At 51.1% G+C, this 17,952-nt stretch overlaps 1 protein-coding gene across 3 annotated transcripts in view; it reads left to right on the top strand.

Moving 5' to 3' along the window:
• The first annotated feature begins 576 nt into the window (after window positions 1–576).
• The window catches only part of VWC2 (von Willebrand factor C domain containing 2), a 121,670-nt gene continuing 104,294 nt past the window's right edge, over window positions 577–17,952 (top strand). For 2 of the 3 annotated variants that reach the window (XM_082399304.1, XM_082399306.1), the window contains exons 1-2: window positions 2,659–2,722; window positions 3,940–4,750. In XM_082399304.1, coding sequence (XP_082255430.1) covers window positions 4,061–4,750 — 690 coding nt within the window. In that variant the 5' untranslated portion in view covers window positions 2,659–2,722; window positions 3,940–4,060. Of the gene's footprint in view, window positions 2,103–2,658; window positions 2,723–3,939; window positions 4,751–17,952 lie in introns of those variants that run through there. The other variant, XM_082399305.1, reaches the window with a different exon arrangement.

Consider the following 17,952-nt stretch of genomic DNA (forward strand, 5'->3'; position numbering starts at 1 on the left):
TGAAACAGAGACAGAAACAAGCCTTGGTGAAGAGGAAGGTAAATGAGTTATGCCTCAGGGCACTGCAAAGGTGAGGAGGAGGCAACTCTGAACTTGGCCTGGAACCCACCTGCCCTGCCTGCTGCTCAGGATGGGCGTGGGGCTGAGCACAGACTCGCAGACTCAGGGCTTCTGCTGGTTGGTTTAAGACTAATAAAGCAGATTAAAACAGGGCTGGGGGCAGAAACATGCCATTGTCCCAGAGCACTTTGGGGTTCCTATCCACTTAGAGATTTTTTTCTTCTTCCTTTTAAAGATGAGAAAATGGGGACCCTGAAACAGCAGTTGACTTGTCCGAGGTCACAAAACTGTCCCCTAGTGGAGCACAGTGAGACCCATGTCACCTTACTCCATGACCAGAGATCTTTCTGCTGCCACCTCTTACTCTGCAGCCTGAGAAGAATGTAGATAAAAGAAAGAAAGGAAGGAAGGAAGAAAGGAAGGAAGGAAAGAAGAAAGAGAAAGAAAGAGAGAGAGAGAGGGAGCGAGGGATTGTGGCCGGGGGGGGGGGGGGGGGGGTGGGGGGGGTGGGGGGAGTGGATCAGATTCCCTCGATACCTGCAAAGTCCCTGCTGCTTCCTTGAATCTCTCAACTAATCAAGGCGGCTTGGGCATTGTTCGCCACTAAGGACAGAAATCCTTCTAAAATTACTTCTCCCCTCATCTCGTCTGACCTACCACACTGTCTCTGAGAGTCGCTGCCCAGATGAAGAGGTTGGGACACTGGGCAGCATGATTAGCCCCTCATTCTGTCAGGCCCCTTCCCGGGCGGCCCTACGGTCTCATCCTCAGGGCTCTCCACTGCGCCCACGCGCGCTGGCACAGAGGTTTTCTGATTCAAGGGCCCCGTGATTGAGGTGGGATCGGAAGAGACTTCATGATTCTCTCCTTCAGACCCCCAACCAACTTGTCAGCCAGAAGTAGAATCTTCTGCACATACTATTAGCGTTTTATTCTGATCCGTCACATCTACTTGGGGCTATGTCAGTGTAACCTTCTGAGAGGCCTTCTTGTCAAAACAAAAACAAACATGATATGTAATGACTGGAGGGCCAGGTTGCTCTGTCCCACAGGCAAGTGTGACCCGTCCCTTGCCTCCAAGTGACAGGAAGAAAAGGGGGGTAGGGACTGCAAAGGCAGAAGGGCTTAAAACTTTCTGGACATTGAAACCCTCCACCCAACCCTTTTTTTCATTTTCTTGTTTTTTTGTTTTTGTTTTGGTAGATAAGGAGAAGCTTCTTCTCCTCGCCCAGTCTTTCTGTGGCTGGGAGAGGGCCTTTCTGCAGTTCATTTAAATCTGGTTTGTCCCCTATCAAGAGGTGGGAGAGAACAGGAATTGGTCTCAAAGCACCCACCCCAGCCCAGGGCCTGGCCTTGTAGGGGAAAGGTTGTGTGTTTATACATCTGAGCATTTTCAGTGATTCTAAGATGACAGGGTAGGAACCATTGCCTTGGGAATGGACATCTCTAGAATAAAAATCCCATTTTAGGGGTTAATGTGAAGTTTCCTTTTCTCCTTTATCCAAGAAAAGTAGCATGTCCATTGATCAAGATCAAAGAGTAAAAACAAGTCTGAATCACACAGGCCTCTGCTTGACAGTTTAGCGTTCCAGCGAAGTTAACCCGAAATGTTTCTATTCGGTGACAGGAGAGTGTGGGCAGGAAAGGGGGGACATAGGGATCGACCGGGGAGAGATGGGTAGAGAGTCGGAAAGCACGCTGAACGGGTTTTTATGAGTTTCTGACTCTTACACGCCTATACCTCCGGGTTTCTGAATGTAAAGAGGAAAAAAAAAAAAAAACCCTCCCACAGGCTGCTAAGCTAACACGGCCTTCGAATTCCAAATTGAACACACTTTGGTTCTGGTTTTTCAACAGTCGCAAGACCAAGCCGTCCACGGGGAGGAAAGCCAGAGGGGGCCAATTAGGAAGGAAGAAATTAAAGGGAGGAATAAAGGAAAGGAAAAAGCCCAGATGAAAGGTCCAGCGGAGAGTGAGTGACAAGGCCGGAGGATGGCAGCCGGGGGCGGAGGTGGGGAGGCGGCTGGGCTGCAAACTGACAGGTGGGTCTCGGGCCTGGAAGGGGGCGGGTGGGTGGGAGGCCCTCCAACCCCTGGGCAGCGCCGGCCGCCGCGGCGACGCCTCCCGCACCCGGGCCGCAGAGGAGGGGGCGGGGAGCGCGCGGGGCGGGAGGCGGGAGGCGGGAGGCGGGCGCGCGGGCTCCCACTCCGGCCTCGGCGCCACTCGCCCGCCACGCTCCGGGCGTCTCTTCTGCCTCCGACGCGCCGCGGATACCCCAGCCTCCGGCTGCCTGGTCCGGGGAGCTCCCCGCGTCTGCTGGAGGAGAGGAGCGAGGCCGAGCCGGGGCGGCCCCGGGGCACGATTCGTCGCGGAGACGCGGGGACCAGACCTGAGGATGAGCGGCGGAGGGCGGCCCGGGCGCTGACGCGAGTTGGGGCCACGGCTCCCGGCCGCCGGCGGTGCGATGAGCCTGCCAGCGGAGACGCCCTAGCCGGTGCACGCGCCAGGCGAAGCGCGCAGGTGGGGCTGCGCTCTCCGCGGTGCGCCCCGCGCCGGGCCCCCACCGGCCGGAGGATGGGCGCCGGCGCCCCGGGGCCGCGCCCGCCGCTGCTGCCCCAGCGCCCGCCGTTAGCCCCGCGTCCGGCCGGCGCCCTGTGCTCATGTACGTAGGCGGGGCGCCCGCCCCCGTGGGGTGAGGGTCCATGTTGGGTGTCCGCGCCCGGGGCGCCCTTCCGCCTCCCTGCTGCTCGGGAGGAGCCCCCCTAACCCAAGCCCAAGTTTGTACATATGGGTGATCGCCCGGGCTGAAGTCCGCCGGGCCGGGGATGGGGGTGGGCAGAGGGCACGGACGACCCGAGCCTGCTTGAGGGGGATGGGGATGAGGGGGAGGAAGCCACCTGGAGGCGCGCTGAATTGGAGGGCGAGGGGAGTTGGAGGGCTTGGTGGAGAGAGGCTGGGTGGCCAGCATCCTGCGGCGTCTAGGGTTCCATCGGCCCCTTTGGGCGGCATAAAGTTTGGGAACCAGAGAGGCTTTCGGAGACAGGCAGAGTGAGGGGGGCTCGCCCCGCCCGGCGCCCGCCATCCCCGGCCTCCTCCACCGCACACCCTAGTGCTGCCGGGCCCCCCTGCTCTACCGCCACGACCCCTCCTGGGTCAAAGAAATTAGGCGACTGCGCGTTGCGGCCCACGCAGGGGTCTCTGGTCTGCGCCCCGAGTCGCTGAGCGGCTGCCGGGTGGCTGGTGGAGGAGCCAAAGCTTCCGAAAGCCCCGACCCGCAACCGGCAACGGGGGTTGGGCTGGGGGACAGTCACGGACCTTCTGGGCAACCGGGCCTCGGGCGGAGGGCGGGGAAGGGGCGTCTGCGCCCCGCACTGGTGGCGTTTGCAAAGTTGTTAGGATGAGTCACCGGGTCCTGGGAGCTTTCTTAGCCCCCTCGCGCCCTTCTTCCCCAAACACCCTCGGGCAAGCGAGGAAGGGTTTCCCTCTTATTTTCCTGCACGGCCGTCAACGACCGCTCCACTGCGGAATTCTCCGCTGAGTAGCCTTTAGGGAAGTGTGGCCGGGACCCGGAGAGGGCGCCGGGCTCCGGAGTTCTGTGGCTCCATCCGAGCCTTGCAGGGGGCGCGGGCCCTGCTAGCCGCATCGCCGCTGCTCCGCCACCCGCTAATCACGAAGACACGGGGAACACTGCGGGCCGGTGCTTTTCTGGGACCCGCTTCCGTGTCCGTGTCCACAGTCTGGGATGTGTAGGACCCCGGGCCGCGCCCCGGCGCCGGGCAGGCCGCCCCTGCCCTCGGGGTCCGGCGCGTCCATTTCGGGAGCCGCCGGGCCGGGCGCGCGCGGGCCTCGGGACTCAGCTGTGCTGCTTTCTCTCCGCAGGGACGGCGGCTCCAGACCGGCGGCGGCGCGCGCCCGGGCTGTGAATGCGACTCGCCCCTCGACCTCGCTCCCCGGCCGCCCGGCCGCCGGGACGCGGTAGGGGTTGCCGAGCTCCAGTGCGATGGCAGTTGGCGCGCTGTCCGGTTCCCTCCTGCTCACCTGCTGCCTGATGGTGGCTCTGTGCAGCCCGAGCATCCCGCTGGAGAAGCTGGCCCGGGCGCCCGAGCGGCCGGGCCAGGAGAAGCGCGAGCACGCGTCTCGGGACGGCCCGGGCCGGGTGAGCGAGCTCGGGCGCCCGGCGAGGGACGAGGGCGGCGGCGGCCGGGACTGGAAGGGCAAGGGCGGCCGCGGGCTGGCCGGCCGGGAGGCGTGGAGCAGGCAGAAACAGGCCTGGGCCGCCCAGGGCGGGGGCGCCGGGGCCGGGGACCTGCAGGGGCGGCCCCGCGGGGACACCCCGCACGAAGAGCTCCCGGCCGCCGCCGCCGCCGCCGCCGCCCAGGACGCGGCGGGCCCGGACCCAGAGCCCACGCCCGAGCTGCCGGAGGAGTACGCGTACCCGGACTACCGGGGGAAGGGCTGCGTGGACGAGAGCGGCTTCGTGTACGCGATCGGGGAGAAGTTCGCGCCGGGCCCCTCGGCCTGCCCATGCCTGTGCACCGAGGAGGGGCCGCTGTGCGCGCAGCCCGAGTGCCCGCGGCTGCACCCACGCTGCATTCACGTCGACACGAGCCAGTGCTGCCCGCAGTGCAAGGAGAGGAAGAACTACTGCGAGTTCCGGGGCAAGACCTACCAGACCCTGGAGGAGTTCGTGGTAAGAGGCGAGCGCCCGGGCGACTTGGCCCGTCCCAGGAGAGGGTGATCCGGCTCTGAGTCCCCACTTTGGAGAAGAGGCACTCTGTGGTTCTCAGAGCGGGGCGGCGCTGTGGCCGCGTCCCCTCAGCAAGACCCCTCTTTTTCAGGGCAGAGGTAATTTTTGCAAGCCGTGTGCTCAGTCCACGTGCATTCGCTCGGTCTTCACGATAAAAGGGTTTCCTTAGAGTGAAGCCCGTGGCCCTAAGGCGAACAGCCCGAGCAAAATCACTGGCTGTACTTTTAACCTTAATTGGCTGCTCCTGAGTTAAAAGTGTTGCTGCCGAAATGCTCGCCCTGTTTTCAAACACAGGGTAATTTACCCTGCTGTTTGGGATGTGTTCTTGAGCTAATAGCTCATTAAGGGAGACTATTCACGTAAATAAGCCGTTTCCCTAGATTATGTGCTGGGTATCAGGCAGATGTTCTAGAAATTAAAAGAAAAAAATGCTTGCTCAATGGATGCCAAAACATAGTCGACAGCAAAAACCAGGAGTCCAGGTTATGGTTAAAAATGGTTTTATTTTAGGTGAGTACTGGTAGTAATATTAGTAGCGCTATTTCCTGAATGCTTACTGTATGTTAGGCTCTAGGCTGCATTTTTCACCTGTATTAACTTAGCTAAACCTCAAACCACGCAGTAAAGTAGATTATTATCTACTATCTCCAGATGATAAAGAAGAGGAAACTGAGACACAGAATATTTTTAAAAGGTGTCGAAGGCAACACAGCTGTTAAGAAGCAGATTCATGTGTCAAGCATGCTTTTACCCCCTACACTCTTATTTGAACCAAAAGCCCAGCCCCACAGGGGCACTGGCGTGGATGGAGATGCCATCCAGCGCTTGTGCTGGCCGGGGTCGAACTCCGCCCGAAAGCCCTGCTTCTTCACTACCGAGCCTGGGAGACAACTGCACAGCTGCTCAGTCATTCCAGTCCCCCATGGTCGGCTCAGTCCAACTGGACTTGGCCAGTTGACTTGGCATGCCAGAGGTTTCCCGGGCAGCAGAGGGCATCCTGGCACCGCCAGCCCCCAAAGCTGAACAAGGAGGCAGGTGCGAAGGAAACCTTCAGGGTGCCCAGACCATAGCCTCTGAGATCTGCAAGTTGAGAATGTGCCCAGGATGTGACAGCGTGTAGTGAGTTTTAGGAATGAATTCCTGAGTGTTGTAGGAATATTAATATAAAAGCCGAGAAGGACAGATCTATAGGTAATGTAGAAAGTGTGGAGATGCTGGGATTTGGTCAGAAAAGATGAGTTTCCATTCTGGTTTTGCCACTAATCGGCTGCATGATGGGAACAAAGCAAATCTCCCCTCTGGCTTTCTTTTTCCTCATCTGTAAGGTAAGGGCCCTACATTCCTTGAGGGTCCTTGGAGTTCTAACAACCTGACACCCAGGGTTTATCTCCAGGCAAACCTGTTTAAGACAGTTCTTGGCTTCAGCCCTTTGGAGAGACAGACAGCTTTGATGAGAACCTACTAGGAACCAGGCCCTGGCCATACTACAGAAGTAAGTCTGGAACCCTTCCCTCAAAATGCTCCTGGAGGACTGGGGAGCTGGGCAGATGCCTCCCCAGATGTTCTGGGGTGCAGCCTGGAAGTGCATAAGTAAAGCTGGCCATGGGAGCTGGTGGAGCCCAGAGGAGGGGCCTTCCATGTTGGCCTGGGATGGGGCTGTAGCCAAATGATTCTCTGGAGTTTTAGATTCATAGGAAAATCTAAGTGTTACAAGATCAAAGACAAGGAATTAGTTTTTAATTAATACTATTTATTGTTTGCACTGTGTGTAGTTCCATAGTCATTTCTTTTTTTTTTTTTTTTTTTTTAGTCATTTCTTATAAGTGTCCCATGAGGTAGGCTGAGGAATTACTAGCATTTTGATCTCAAAAGCCCAAACGCATCCCAGAGCAGCCATCACAGGTAGAAGGAAGAATTCAAACTTCTGTTCTGGTTATTCATTGCTAAGTGCTGGATGTGCCATGAAGCTGCCTGTGTGTATGGGGGTGGGGGATCGTTTTTTAAAATTTTTTTATTTTTTAACATCTTTATTGGAGTATAATTGCTTTACAATGGTGTGTTAGTTTCTGCTTTATGACAAAGTGAATCAGCTATACATATACATATATCCCTATATCTCTTCCCTCTTGTGTCTCCCTCCCTCCCACATTCCCTATCCCACCCTTCTAGGGGGTCACAAAGCACCGAGCTGATCTCCCTGTGCTATGCGGGTGCTTCCCACTAGCTATCGGTTTTACATTTGGTAGTGTATATACGTACATGCCTTGTATTGGATTCCTGTTTTCAAAAATTGGTGCATAAGTAGAATGTGTTTCCCACTCTGAGATGGGAGATGATAGCAACTAAAGGGAGGTTGGAAAGATTATAATCTCAGTAAGAATTAAAATACCAATAAAGCTATTTTTAGAGTATTAAGCGCATCTTTTATCTTCAAGTGATCCTTTGTTCTTAACTTTCATCCAATCATTACCAGCTGCTAGGATGACACTGTGCCCAGCTGCTATAAAATTTTCATTATATTCCTGCTCCTATGATAGGTACAACTGCATAACGATTGCGCTGTATATATCATGCTTGTTCATTCTGTTAGTATCAGGAACACTCGTAGGCATTTCCCTAACTTAGTGTGGCTTTGCGCAAGTTTCATTCCATGAACAAAAGAGGGCGCGGTGCCTTCTGGGAGTGTTGGGAGGATAAGTGTGGAGGGGTATAGGGTCAGCTGTGAGTCCAGGGGTTTGTGGGGCACAACTGCACCTGTAGCTGCTCTGGGTCCTCCAGGCTTCCAGGAGACCCATCAAGACCTGCAGTTTGCACAGCACACAGTACATGGAAGACAGGAAAGGAAAGCATTTTACATCTGAAGCGCTTTGCGCTTCTCTGAAAAAAATGTAATTCAGTGGAGGTTGTGGTGCCATAGGGTCATGTCTGGAACGCTCCTGATCATGGCCAGGTCAGGAGAGGTGAAAGGCAGGCCAGTTCTGGTCCTCTTTCTTTGGGAGGCACGCAGGTGCTTTCTGTTCTCTGCTTTCCGAGAGAGAGTAGGTTACTGAGGGAGGCTGGGAGCTCGTGGTGGGTGCCTGAGAAGGTGGAACCCCGGATCCTTGTGCCTGTGATGCCATTGAGCACGTGTTCTGGACAGAGCGTGTCTCTTCCCTGCCCTCTCGTGCTTCTCTGTCCTGGGTATATGTCTGCAGTCCCTGTGCGCGGTGCACAGTGAGGCCAAACAAACCGAAACGTCAGAGTTCGGAGCCGAGAAAGGTTTATTTGTCACAGGGCCGTGTCAGGAGAATGGCTGGCTCATGCTCCAAAGACCCCGTGGGTTTCAGGGAAGAAGGTTTTATAGGCAAAACCTGGGGGGCGGGATTCAGGGTGTGTAACCCTCCTCTGATTGGTTGGTGGTGAGGTCACAGGGCGGTGCTCCGGGGATCTGTGCTCAGCCTGAAGTCACCATCCTCCACCGGGATGGGGGCCTTAGTTCCTGCAGAAGAGCTCAGGGATATGTATCAGATATCTGTGCCCATCCCTCAGGAGGAACTGGGACCCTCCCACATCCTGCCCTACTGTTTCTTTCTGCATTTCCTCACTCCCCTAATTAGTGACTGTTTGAATCTGCCCTTTGGAACTCAGGGAAGGTCTTGGAGGCAGAAACCTTTTTCCTACAAACAAGAAATAGAAAGCACAGAAAGGCTTGTGTACTTGGGAGGGCCCCACAGGGTCCTGCTGGGTTTCACTCTCTGCCCAGTTCTCTCTGTGCTTCAGTCCTGTCTTTCCCCTTCTCACCAAGGCTCTTTACCCCATTCAAACTCCCATTCCTTACAGCCTGGTTGATCTCAGGCGGATGTCAGCAGAAGACCTTCAGTGAAATACCGTTAAGCTGCTAATAACAATTAGAGTAATACCCTCCTCCCTCCAGGGATGTTTGCAGTTTAATTTGTATATTCAAATAAAAACATAGTTTCTAGTAGAATGTCCTCCACTGCCTCTGAAATTATACCAAGTGTCCTGTTCTTACACCAGCAGGCCTCCAACTTTGAGTAAGGAAGCTGGTCTATTCGTTTATATTTTTTATACATGAATGCTATTTCATGTGCTCTCTTGCTTCCTGGGGCATGCCATTTGTATAACAAAGTACCACAGACCCGGTGGCTTAAACAATAGAAATTTATAGCTTCACAGCCCTGGAGGCTGGAAGTCTGAGATCAAGGTGTGGGCAGGGCTGGTTCCTCCTGAGGCCTCTCTCCTTGGCATGTAGAGGACCGCCTTCTCCCTGTGTCCTCACATGGTCGTCCCTCTGTGCATGTCTGTGTCCTGATCTCCTCTTCCTATAAGGACACCACTCATATTGGATTAGGGCCAACTCATATGACCTTATTTTACCTTAATTACCTCTGTAAAGACCTTGTCTCTAAATACAGTCCCGTTCTGAGGTATTGGGTTTAGGACTGCAACACCTGAGTTTGAGAGGGGACACAATGCAGCCTGTAACATAGGGTCAGTGACCAGAGTTGACCTCGTAGGCCTGGGTCCAAGGAGGTGTAGGGAATACAGTGGGGCAAGGAAGCATCAGCAAGTATGATTGGAAGAAAGAATTTGTAGAGAAGGCACAGAGTGATGGGTAATACACGGAATGCCTGATAAACATAATTAAGCCGCCCACCCAGATCATGGTGACTTAGTGTCTATTCCATTCTGAGCTCCACTTCAGGAATTACTGTGCTGCTTACTTATGTCAGTGGATCCTTGTGTCATACGTATGAGGGCCTCACTTTTAAATTTTCCCCTGAGAGCTACCATACAGGCCAGCAGCAAGTCAAATTTGAAATTCATTAACTAAAACACAATTCCATTTTGAGCAACAAAAGAACTTGTTCCCCTCCTGGGAATCCTGATTTCTGGGGAACTGTGAAGACAGAAACAGGGTCTGCAAGCTTGTTTCCGTGTTTTGTAGAACCTAACAGAATGCATGCGACTCCCTGAGATACAAGAGAACTGAAATTTCACTTTGCTTTCGGTTGGGATGATATCAGTTCTGTGTGTCCACGTTGGTTACTGTAGCCGATCAGGAGGTCTGATTGGCAATTGTATTAAGTCTTAGAAGAAAAAGAGAAAATGAATTATTGATACGTGCTGCTTGCTGGGCTGTCTTGCAAAGCATGGGGACTCTTGGACAGAAGATCAGTGAACGAGGTAGTCACAGGTGAGATGACCCGGGACCACTGAGTCACAAGCCTCTCCTGGGGCCTCAGCAGCCGACTTGTTGCAAAATCTCCTTTCTCGGAGTTTATTAATGAAAAACAACTTACATGAAACTTGGAATCAAAAGCTCCATCTCAATAGATCTCTACTGCAATTATGAGCAAGTGCCAATAAAGAGAAAGACACAATTCTCCATATTTTTCAGTCTAATAGTATTTATATTCTTTTGGCTGATGTTACTTAAACCAAAACAATACCATTATTATTTTCCTTTGCCGAGGAAAATGAACTAAGTTGTGTAAAGTCGACGTTCTTTCCTGTAAGTCAGTTTCATGTGTGTGCTATTGCTACGACTGAGTTTGTTTTGGCTTCTAGGAAGATTTGGCAAATTCTGGACTTCTTTGTTTCTGCCTTTCTGTTTAATGCCATTTAAATGGTAACTTTTTTTTTTTTAAAGAAAGGAGAGTATATATGGTTTCCCTAGACCTTTCAGGTAGGGGAAACCTAACGTGAATGACTGCTGTTTTACATGTTCCATGCAGTACTTTATTTGCATGCATGAGACAAATGCTATAAAAGTTCCCACAGGACATTTGGTCCTACCCAAAACTTCCATAAAACCTCTGGTCCATAAGATATTCCATCTCTGCCAAAAGGTCCTTGATATTTGCAAGACCATTTTGTCCGGTCCAAAACTTACATAAGATATTTGGTCCATAGCAGAAGGTCTTTGTAGCAACATGGATGGATCTAGAGATGATCATACTAAGTGAGGTAAGCCAGGCAGAGAAAGACAAATATCATATTATATTGCTCATATGTGGAATCCAAGAAAAAGATACAAATGAACTTTTTACAAAAGAGAAATAGACTCACAGACATAGAAAACAAATTCATGCTTACCAAAGGGGAAAGCAGGGGGAGAGATAAATTAAGAGTTTGGGATTAACACATACACACCACTATATATAAAATAGGTAATCAACAACGACCTACTGTATAGCACTGGGAACTGTATTCAGTATCTTGTAAAAACCTGTAATGGAAAAGAATCTGAAAAATTATATATACTAATATAATATAATACTGAATCACTTTGCTGTACACCAGAAACTAACAGCATTGTAAGTCAACTATATGTAATAAAAAAAGAAGAAAGGTCCTTGATATTTGGTCTTGTCCAAAGCCATTTGGCATGGACTCTTTGGATAGGACCGAATTTCAAGGACCTCTGGGTGTGGACCAAATGTCTTATGGAAGTTTTAGACAAGACCAATATCTGCTAACCTAAACGTTTAGTCTTTTATGTTGGGAAGAAGGAAACCAACATTCATCCATTGCTTATACATTTTATATCTTGGGAGGGGCAGGGTTTACACAATAGACTGATGAGCTGGTGTTTTTTTTTTTTTTTTAAAGGAGAGAAAACTAAGGTTCGAAGCAGTTAAGTAACTTGACTAAAGTCATCAAGCTAGTGATGGGGAAGCCAGGATTTGAGTCCTGGTCTGTTGGACACTTCCTTCCAACTCTGCCTCTTTACCTTCCTGATCCCGTGGGGATGGAGGGGCATTTTGCGTGTGGCTGGGAGAATTTCTGGTACCTGGAAAAGGGAAGGCTTATACAGGCCTGGAGTGCCTGGCCCACTTTGTGTCTGGTAAACGCTGAATCAATTTGGGTGAGTGTTTGTTTATGTGGACTTATGTTGTGTTTTGCTCAAGCCATTGAGGACAAAATGAGTATCTGTGGCCTTCAAAGTATAAAATCTTGAGTTGTAAGGAGAAGAGGAGCACTGATCCCAGGAGCTCCCTGAGGGCAAGGAGGGAGGTTCCAGCACGCAGTGGACCGGGTACCAGATCTTGACCGTGGGTAGGACCTCAGAGGTCATCAGGCCCACGCAGGGGCAGACTGATGGCCCAACGGCCAGCTCCGGCCCAGGAAGGTGCTCTGCTTGGCTCAAGGCACATCAGATGTTTGTGTGATAGAGCAGACATTTAACAAGTGAGAGGTTCTTACAAATACTCCGATTGCTGGTTTGTTGTGAGAACGGGGTGAGCCCCAGGCGGCAGCCGTCTGCCAGGGCCAAGCTGCTCCTTGAGAAGGGCACTGGCTCCCCAGCTGACCACCTCCTCCCTTGGCGTGACTTACCCGGGGTCCTGCAGCCATGTGGCTTTGTCATGCTCTCTGTTCGCAAGTGGAGAAATTTCACCCTAGAAAATGGCTACCTTCTTCAAGATCAGACAAGCTGGCGGCATCAGAGGAGGGAGGGACCCTGGCCATGCTCTCCAGTCCTGTCCTTCAGTTGGGGTGGACAGTCAGTTTCTAGAACTTTGAGCACAGAGTCCTTACCTTCTGAAGACGTGAGCTTGTGTTCTGGTTCATCCCTGTGCCCGTGGGCAATACTCAGAACCTCCTTATTAGCGGGCGGGAAAAGGCGGAGAGGGTGCTGCTGTCTCTCTCGTTATGAGAAGGAAATGAGAGAGATGGGAACCTGCAGAGCTCCACACAAACAGCAGAACAAAAGCCTGCTGCTCTTGTGGCCTGGGGAGTTGTGCATCTCAGTGGCGGTCCTGCCCCAGCACGGCGCTTGGTCTCCAGCAAGATGGCCTGTGAATTTCCTCACCGTTAGAGAGTGACTGTAGGGGGCTGTGTGTTCCCAGAAGTATTTCCTTCTCAGATCTGATAAGTCCCAACAGAAAGCTCATGCTTGCATTTATTTATTCAAAAATACTTTCTTGAATAAATATTTGCAGGTATTGGGCTACATCCTGGATATACAGTGACAAACCATCAGGTCCCTCCAATCAAGGGGCAGTGACCCTATAGAGAGTGATGTGCCCAGAGGTTGGTCAGGTGGGGTCGTGGTCTGCAGGGTAGGCAGGTGGAGGCCCCTCACCTAGATCCCAGTGCTGTTAATGCTTTGTGTTTAAATGACAGAGGAAGAAGAATCCTGGGGCAGCTTTCTAGGGAAAAGACCAGAGCCTGTTTCAGATAGCGCAGTTGTGAGATTGAGTAAAGGATACGGTTTTCCGCTCAAGTCTGCATCCCCTGTAGCCATCCTTCAAGGCACGGTTTTGATTATGTAGCCGGAAATCCTTCTTGCTGCTTATCTGTTCCAAGGCTGAGATCCTGCCAGCTGGATCTCACTTCTCCTTCTATTTCTGTCGGGCACTGGGGTGCGTCCAGGACAGAGGGTGCCTTTCGAATGGATGCAGAAAAGGATGATGTCAGACATCTGCCCGTGGCCCTGCGAGCTCTCTGGGAAGCCCTAGGCCCATGGAAATGCATAGCAATGGAAAATTAAGATGCCGTGTGGCTCTGTGCATTTCCCCTCATGGCAGAAATGATTTTACCTGGGAATGTGGAAGACTCATAGGCTGAAAACCCACTGTTTAGAAAACTCATGAAATCCTGGATCGCATCCAGTAGAACACATCTTCTCAAAAGCACAGCAGGAATGGCAAAAAAATAAGAGAAATTAGTCCATAGAGGTGGATGTATGAAACCAGAGAGGAAAGTCAGTCTTTCAGGGGAGGCTGTCTTAGGGTGTCCACTGATGCCCGGGGCCTGGACCCTTGGTACTCGAGGCCAGGCTGGGCCACGTCACAAGTCCAGGGCCCCATGTAGGAAGAGTCAGACCAGGGTACCTCTCATAAAAGCAGAGTCCCCGGAAGAGCCTGTCCTGCAAGAGGGCAGTGTAGACACACCCCCTGGACGGCCTCAGCACTGGGCGGAGCTGGGGGCTTCCCTCTCAGCAGTTGCACATGCCCTGCTGTGGATGTGGAGCCCCTAGTCATGCTTCCCTGAGTGCTCTGGATAATCCATGTGGAATATTTTTATTTAAAGTGGTCCCAGGCTGGCAGGGCCCACAGGTATCTGACAAAAACACTCTCCAGCCACAGAGAATCCCCACAAATAAGGTTCCAAGGAATGTGATGTCAAAATAACAATTACACACAAGAAGAAAGAGCATCAGAAACAAGAGTCAGCCGAGACAAACGCAGTCAGATCAGACCCAGATGTTGGGATACAAACGAGAATATTTTTTTATGCACAGAGAAATAAATGCGGGAATCAAGTGGATGGGTAAACCACATCAGTATATACCAAGTACTTGCCAGCTTTGGAAAGGAATCACATAGAGCCTGTATAAAGGAATGCTACAGTAATTGGAACTAATCTTCAAGGGGAGGATTTGACAGGATGATAGGTGCAGGTTGTGAGATAATTTCGTGAATCTGGGGGTAGATTTGAAGAAGTTGCCCAGAATGAAACACAGGTGCACGGATGGAACATAGGAAGGAAATGTTTTGGTACATGGAGGATAGAGAAAGAAGGTCTAACATACATCCAATTAGAATTTTGAAAGAAGTAGCAGAGAATGTGGAGAAGATGAAGAGATAGTGCCGGAGACTTTCTAGTTGAAAGACCCCTATTTCCTGATTCAGGAATCCCAGTGAATCTAAAGAAAGATATATGTATGTGTTTGTGTATATATATCACACACACACATATATTAAGTATATATAAAATATTTATGTATATATACACATATATGTGTATGTATATATATATATATATATATATATATATATATATATATATATATGTATGTATATGTATAAAACCACACCTAGTGAGATTGCAGAACACCAGAGAGAAAGGAAACATTTTAAAAGGGACCGCAGAGCAAAGACTTTACCTGCAAAATAACAGTAACTAGGCTGACCCATGACATCTCGTCAAGAATAGAAAATTTCCGCCAGGATTTTCCTGGCGGTCCAGTGGTTAAGAGTCCGTGCTCCCACTGCAGGAGCCATGGGTTCAATCCCTGGTCAGGGAATTAAGATCCTGCAAACCACATGGCGTGGCCAAGAAAAAAGGAATAAAAAACCCAAAGCTGTAGAAGAACATCTTTAAAGAACAAAGAGAAAATAAGCATTAATTCAATTTATGTACCTGGCAAAACTATCTTTCAGGAATGAGCCTGAACAAAAATATTTTTCAACAAAAATAGAGTGCATACTACCAAAAAACCTTTACTAAAAGAAGTTCCTGATGCAATCTAAAGGTTGAAATCCAGGAAGCAAAACAGGATCCCAGAAGCAGAGGCACAGAGTTAAGAAAGAAGGGATCAAAACCCATCCTTCACTAAATTGCAGATCAGTAGTTCTCAACTGGGGTCCACATTGTCCTTACGGGGGAGCTTTGGCCACATGTGGAGGCGTTTGTGGTTGTCATAACTGGGGTGGGCAGATGGTACCGACATCTGGTGGGCGGAGGCCAGACAGGCTGCTGGAATCCTACAGGGTACAGAACAGCCCAACAACCAATATCAAGGGTGCTGGGGCTGAGAACCCCGACTGCCGATTACAAAAGTGGGGGTCTCCAGGGTGGTGACAGCCGAGCTGGTGGTGGAGCTCATGTTCCCATGCCTTGCAGGGGTTGGTGTGTTCTGCACTGAATTTTGAGCTGTGAAATTTATCCTTAACCAGGAGATGCCATTAAATACAACTTTTAAATGTTCTTGGAAAAAAATGATCGCTGGGGAGCTGGTGCAGCTTTAGGCCAAATTCTGAAATAGGTGAACATTTTCAAAGGCTCCTTCTGTCGTCCAGGGCTACAGGTCACAGGTGGCACCAAGCTCCAGTAGGCCATGGCCAACTGTTCTGCCCTTCCTGGAAGAAAATTCAGACCACTTCTAAGTGATATGCCCCCTGCTCCTGAAGCAGCTCAGAAATAAATACTAACATACACTGTACCAGACAAGTTGGCCCTTCTGTATCATGTCTTTGCTTTTGTCAGAGGTTGACACGCTACACTCATTTATATCTATCTCCCTGGTCCAAGTTTAAAAACAATTTTTTAATTACATTTTACTTTTAAATTTCATACATTTTTTGAAAAAGTATCTTAATATTTTTGTTTCAGAAGGCTTGAAACAAAATACGAAATTAGTTTCAAGCAAGCCAGGACTCATATTTATTCATTCCTGTTAAGGTGTCAGGAGCCGTAGCTCTGTCCCTGGTCATGCTCTCTCATTGTTGACAGTTATGTTCTGGGGACACAGGGCCCTTGGCCAGTGGGCGGCTGTCACCGTGGCAGCTTTCTCCCCTGGGGCCGCAGTGCAGGGAGTTCCCAGGTGGCCAGGATGCTGGCAGTCCCTTCCCACGTGGAGCAGGGCCCCCCTGAGCGCCTTCGCCTCAATAGGCTGGTAGTTCAGCCATGTCACACTTGGCAGAAATGTCAGGGAGTGTGGGGTAGGAAAAGAAAGAATTCTGACAAGGCTGCTGACTTTCCCTGGGCCTGTGAGGAACAGGGGACGCGGGTGGCCTGAGGGATAAACTGTGCTGTGATGTCAACCCCTCAGCTCAGGTCACCTCCCGCAGCAGAGTCCCCTGTGGCCTCCTGTGCCCTCCAGGGAGTCAAAGAGATAAGCTCATCTTGCTCCAGGGTGACAGCACGCAGCGGCCGACACAATTGCGTGGTCAGCTCTCAGGGGTGCATCTGAGCTCAGAGATGGATCCCTTTCTTGTGAGCGAGCCCCGCAGTCTCTTAAACCCCATTAACTGTGGAAAGGGACCTCATTAACTGGAGAAACCGCTGGGCTGGCCTGTTGTAATGTCAGGATGCTTTGGAAGAGGCTCAGCTTCAAGGGGAAGTGCAGGGGCCAAAGGTGTGAGCCGAGGATGCTTGTGTCCCGGTCTCCCGCCCTGGTCCAGCACTTGCTGGGTGATTGGCAGCCGAGGCAGGCTGATGGGAGCCAGGCTCCGACCTCAGATGTGTCCAGGTGGCCACGTCCTAGTTGGCGATGGTGAGCCTTGTTCCCGGAGCTGGGTCAGCTCTCCTCTCGTTAGCACGATTTTGTGTGCCCGACGCACAGTGAGGCCAAACAAAGTGAAACGTCGGAGTTTGGAGCAGAGAAAGGTTTACTGCAGGGCCATGCAAGGAGACTGGTGGCTCATGCTGTAAAAAGCCCCGAGCTCCCCCGAGCTCCCCGAAGGGTTTCAGCAAACATTTTTAAAAGCCAGGTGAGGGAGTGGGGCGGGTCATAGGGTATGTGATCAACTCGTGCACAGTTCTCTGATTGGCTGATGGTGAGGGAACAGGGCAGGGTCACAGGGGTTCACATGATCAGTCCTTAGGCTCCAGGAGGCCTGGGGCTCTGGGCTTATGGTCATCAAGCAGTTAACATCTTCCATTTGGTGAGGGTTTTAGCATCTGCAAAACAACTCAGGAAATGTGCATCAGATACTGTTATCTGGGTACTTCAGAGAGGTGCCAGAGGCAGAGGACATGGGGAGGGGTCTGTCCTGGGGAGTTCCCACTGGGTCCTGCTCAGTTACACTCTGGTCACCTTCACTGCTCCCTGCTTAGCGTTTAAACGTTATTACTGCCATCTCAAATGAAGAATGATGAAAGGGAGCAGCATGGTTTTGTTTTCTTCGTGTGTGTGTGTGTGTGTGTGTGTGTGTGTGTGTGTGAATGTGTGTGTGTGTCTATATTAGGAAGAGATACGCACATGGGTTTCAATGCATTAAGGGTTTTCCCCGTTTGCTGCAGTCCCCACCACTCCCTATTATGCACCTAGTTCGCTGCCTCATGTTCTTACATGATGAATCCCTGAAAGAATCTGAATCTGTGATCCCTGAGAGAACCAATCCCCACGTCACACCTCACACCCATCTTTTAAAAGCCTACTCTTGGAAGACAGTTACTTTTAGTCATTTATATGTTAAAGGAAAACTATTTCCTTTTCATTGCTTCTTTCTGCTAAGGATGACTTATCCTTAATCTTTTATACTAATTCTAAAAAAAAGGGTTTAGAGCTTCCCATGTTTTAAGAGGAGTTTGGCTTTAACAAAACTGCCCCCAGGGCCTCCCCACCCCCCCTTCAGCCCCAGTCTGTAGGTGGTCACGCCCAGTTGGCATCACATCCATTCTGTTAAGGT

The sequence above is a fragment of the Balaenoptera borealis genome (genome assembly GCF_965194805.1).
Source record: "Balaenoptera borealis genome assembly, chromosome: 7".
Taxonomy (NCBI): Eukaryota; Metazoa; Chordata; class Mammalia; order Artiodactyla; family Balaenopteridae; genus Balaenoptera; species Balaenoptera borealis.